Here is a 4,754-nt window from a genome sequence, read left to right on the forward strand (position 1 = left end):
GGGGGGGGGGGGGGGGGGGGGTGTGGCAGTGGTGGTATGGTAAAAAGTAAAAGAAGAGGTGTTATTGTTTCACTAATGGTACTCTCCTTGTTTAGGCTGAATCTATGGTAGCAGAGTGGAAGGAATTCTTATGGGATGTTCAAGAAGAGAGAGTTGCATTGTGGGGTCACTGCCAGGCACTCTTCATCAGATATTCCTTTCCTGCTTTACAGGTATGTGGAACTGGAAGTGTGGTATCTGCTTGATATTTGAATGAGATTTTTTTGACTTGTGAACAATCTACTGACAATTGCTATCTTCTGTTCGTAGGCTGGATTGTTTTTCCTCAAACATGCAGAAGCTGTGGAGAAAGATCTTCCAGCCAAGGAGCTTCATGAACTATTATTACTTTCCTTGCAATGGTTAAGCGGGATGTTTACCATGTCCTATCCGTAAGAAACTTGTCTTAAATTTTAACATATGCTTTATTATTTTGCATTTAAAATTATTGTCACTAACTTGTGTGATCCAATTTATTAGGGTTTATCCATTGCATCTTCTACGAGAAATTGAGACCAAGGTTTGGCTGCTGGCTGTAGAGTCAGAAGCTGAACTGAAAAATGAACGGGACCTGAACATCAGTGGCTCCATTCGGGAATGTAAATCTAGGAATAGCTCAAGTATTATCGACTTGACTGCAAGTATGATATCAAAAATGGATAAACATATAAGTACAATGACGAGTAAAAATATGGATAAACATGAGGTCAGAGAAAACAGCCAGACTCATCATAAAAGTCAAGTATTAGATGCTGGTCTTTCAACTGCAGGAGGGGGGAATACAAAGGCAAAAAGGAGGACAAAAGGTTCCATGTTACTACGAAGGCCATTAGCAGACTCTGCAGACATGAACACTAACTCTGAAGATGGATATATTTCTTCCAATTTTAAAAATGACTTGCACATGCAAGATGAGAACTTAAAAATGGATACATCATTTTCAGGGTGGGAAGAAAGGATTGGGCCTGCAGAGGTGGAAAGAGCCATTCTTTCATTGCTAGAGTTTGGACAAATTACGGCTGCCAAGCAGCTTCAACAAAAGCTATCTCCTGAGCAAGTGCCTTCAGAATTCCTTCTTGTGGATGCTTCTTTTAAGCTCGCAGCTATATCAACCTCCAATCGCGAGGTTCCAATGTCCATGCTTGATGGGGATTTATGTTCAGTTATTCTTTCATCTGGTATTCAAGTTGATCAGTATCTCAACCCATTGCAGGTTTCTGTCAATCCTGTTTCTCTCACTCTTCTTTATGTTAAACTTAGTAGCAATTGTTAAAATGAAAATACCATCCCCTTCTTACTAGGCTCTTTCAGTTTTCTGAATTTATTGCCATCCAATGATAACTCCTGTTCTTATTTTGGTTGATGTGCATGATCCGCATGTTCACATGTATAGGTTTTGGAGACTTTAGCAACAGTTTTTGCTGAAGGTGGTGGACGTGGGCTTTGTAGAAGAGTAATTGCGGTCGTAAAAGCAGCAAATGTCTTGGGACTTCCATTTTCAGAGGCATATAACAAACAGCCAATTGAACTATTACAGCTGCTCTCTCTCAAGGCACAAGAGTCATTTGAGGAGGCAAATTTCCTTGTGCAGACTCACTCTATGCCTGCTGCTAGTATTGCTCAAATTCTTGCAGAATCTTTTCTCAAGGTTGTTTTCCCAACTGAGTGCCTAGTAGATCTCCAGAATTATGAATTTAGATTCAGTTGAATTATCTCCAAAGCTTAATATCAAACTTGCTTTGGTTTCAGTCTCTATTTGATCGATTGTATTTAAAGATATTATGCATGAATCTGGATAATTTTCCTTAGTTTGAATGAACCCATGGGGTAAGTATCAGTTCTTAATCTAAACTGACCTCTTATGATTTTGAAAAAATTAGGGCTTGCTGGCTGCACATCGTGGAGGTTATATGGATTCCCAGAAAGATGAAGGACCTGCTCCTCTACTATGGAGATTCTCTGATTTCTTGAAGTGGTCAGAACTTTGTCCTTCTGAACCAGAGATTGGGCATGCCTTGATGCGTTTAGTTATTACTGGACAAGAGATACCACATGCCTGTGAGGTACTACTGTGACTATGACATACATTTTTCCATCATGAAAGAAAATGGGTCTCGAGTGAAAATAGAAAACATGAGAAGAAAATGTGGATTTTTTTTTTTTTTTTTTTGGAGTTATGATACTGTTAGTTATTAGTAATACGTGGATAGACTGTGAATTATAATCATTTCTATATTATTCTATTATGGACTGCTGTTTGGATAAAAGATTTGGCCTTCTTAGTGTGATTCCTTGGGGTAATATTATTTAAGAAATAGACCTCTGGTAGTGATGGAAACTGGAATTTCATTTTCTTTCTCAAGTTTAATAAGTTGATTTCTTATTCTTAAGAATTTTGACTCAAGTTTTCTGACTTCTAAAAAATGTTCTGTTTTAGGTTGAACTTTTAATTTTGTCTCACCACTTCTACAAATCATCAGCTTGCCTCGATGGGGTTGATGTTCTCGTGGCTCTTGCTGCCACAAGAGTTGAGGCTTATGTAGCTGAGGGTGATTTTCCATGTTTAGCTCGTCTGATCACTGGAGTTGGAAACTTCTATGCCCTTAGTTTTATTCTTGGCATTCTTATCGAGAACAATCAACTAGAATTTCTTCTTCAAAAGTTTTCGGCTGCTATAAGTACAAGCACAGGCAGTGCTGAGGCTGTCAGGGGCTTTCGTATCGCTGTTCTTACATCCCTTAAGCATTTAATCCCCAATGATCTTGATGCATTTGCTAAGGTTTGTAGACTTGTTCACAATATCCAATCTGTAATATTCTTGACAATTGCAATAAATTCATAAGATGTCATATTCAGTTAGATCTTCCGTTGGCTTGGTAGGAATTATTTTATATCGCATGCTTAGCATATGCTTGCAACTTATCAAGGACATCAACATTTGGGCTGATATTATGCTAAGATGTTATGGTTTTGAATGGTTGGCTATTTTATCATTTATTTCATCTCACTAGTCCAACATAGCCTTAGTTATCTTATTTTATCAACATTACCCTTTGTTATGGTTCTGAAATCACTTTTGTCAACTCCGTATGCTATATTTTTGTTTTATTGTCCTGGATCAAGTTACTTTTGTTATTTATTTAGATAGTTAGCCGAAATATCAGCATGTGTTAACATTTGATGGAGTATTAGTATTATTCAAGATTAAATGACCAAAGATTTGCTTTCATAATGTCTAACCCAAGGTTTACTATACAAATTATTCCTGTGAACTTAGTGTTCCTTGTTTATCTTTTTATCCTCCATTCTCTTCTTCTAAGATATGCATGATCCGAGTGGACTACGGTACTAGTTTTCTTTTCGTAAATCTTAGGCAGCGGAAAATTCCTGAAGTACTTGTTTTGATGTATACTTCGATGGAAATTGACCTCAGAGCAACATCTCTCGTGTTTAATTTGGTGATTTACATCATGCATACAGGTTTACAGCCATTTTGACATGAAGCATGAAACAGCTGCCCTTTTGGAGACACAGGCAGAGCAGTCTTGTGAGATGTGGTTCCGCCGCTATGACAAGGACCAGAACGAAGACCTTTTAGATGCCATGCTGTACTACATTAAAGCTGCTGAGGTTTATTCTTCCATTGATGCTGGCAACAAAACTCGCAGATCCTGTGCTCAGGCCTCTCTAGTGTCCCTTCAAATTAGGATGCCCGACTTTAAATGGCTCTTCCAGACAGAAACCAATGCCCGAAGAGCTCTCGTCGACCAATCAAGATTCCAGGAGGCACTAATTGTTGCTGAAGCTTATGATCTCGACCAGCCAAGCGAGTGGGCTTTAGTCATTTGGAATCAAATGCTTAAGCCAGATATTTTAGAAGACTTCGTGGCTGAATTTGTCACTGTGCTTCCACTCCATCCTTCAATGTTAGGCGACATTGCAAGATTTTATAGGTCCGAAGTCGCTGCCCGTGGGGACCAGTCCCAGTTCTCCGTCTGGCTGACTGGGGGAGGGTTGCCTGCAGAGTGGGCAAAATATTTGGGAAGATCATTTAGATGCTTGTTGAAAAGGACTCGGGATTTGAGGCTCCGTTTGCAACTAGCTCAACTTGCCACTGGTTTTATGGATGTTATCAATGCTTGCACAAAGGCGCTTGATAAGGTACCTGAGAATGCCGGGCCTCTTGTTCTTAGGAAAGGGCATGGCGGTACATATCTTCCACTGATGTGAGTCGAAAGATCATTCAAACACCATGTTCGTTTTTATCAACGCCTGGAAAGATCAACAACGGGGACGATGACAATGTCAATAACATCATATTCTTGGATCCTTGAATAATTGGCCATGGAAATATACTACCCTGCCCTGGTTTATTTATTGATGGGAAGGGGGAATAGATGGCACAAGGAGGTGTAGAGTTGTAAAATCTGCAGACCAGTTTATCTATTTCAAGTTTCCTGTTTGCTTTTTGTAGTTTTCCCTCACAAGCCAATGCTAGGTCTATTCAAGCAACACAATCATATTAGCTGCAGGATTGGATGCTTAGAGAAGCCTTTTGTATATCAGTTTTGTGGGATCTCTTTTCCATTATGCTTATTTATTGATTTTTTTTTCTTTGTTTTTGTTTCCGCATCACCTTGATTTGTATAATATTTGATAAACAGTTGCAAATTGATCATTTTAATGGGAATGTAATTGTCGCTGTTGCATAAATA

At 38.9% G+C, this 4,754-nt stretch overlaps 1 protein-coding gene across 2 annotated transcripts in view; it reads left to right on the forward strand.

The window, feature by feature from the left end:
• The window catches only part of LOC111782046, a 23,015-nt gene extending 18,261 nt beyond the window's left edge, over nucleotides 1-4,754 (forward strand). For both annotated transcript variants that reach the window (XM_023662812.1, XM_023662814.1), the window contains exons 20-26: nucleotides 96-212; nucleotides 310-431; nucleotides 520-1,252; nucleotides 1,433-1,687; nucleotides 1,920-2,102; nucleotides 2,477-2,818; nucleotides 3,520-4,754. In XM_023662812.1, the coding sequence (XP_023518580.1) occupies nucleotides 96-212; nucleotides 310-431; nucleotides 520-1,252; nucleotides 1,433-1,687; nucleotides 1,920-2,102; nucleotides 2,477-2,818; nucleotides 3,520-4,269 (2,502 nt within the window). In that variant the 3' untranslated portion in view covers nucleotides 4,270-4,754. The remainder of the gene's footprint in view (nucleotides 1-95; nucleotides 213-309; nucleotides 432-519; nucleotides 1,253-1,432; nucleotides 1,688-1,919; nucleotides 2,103-2,476; nucleotides 2,819-3,519) is intronic.

This window comes from Cucurbita pepo, chromosome LG19 (genome assembly GCF_002806865.2).
Source record: "Cucurbita pepo subsp. pepo cultivar mu-cu-16 chromosome LG19, ASM280686v2, whole genome shotgun sequence".
Lineage (NCBI taxonomy): Eukaryota > Viridiplantae > Streptophyta > Magnoliopsida > Cucurbitales > Cucurbitaceae > Cucurbita > Cucurbita pepo.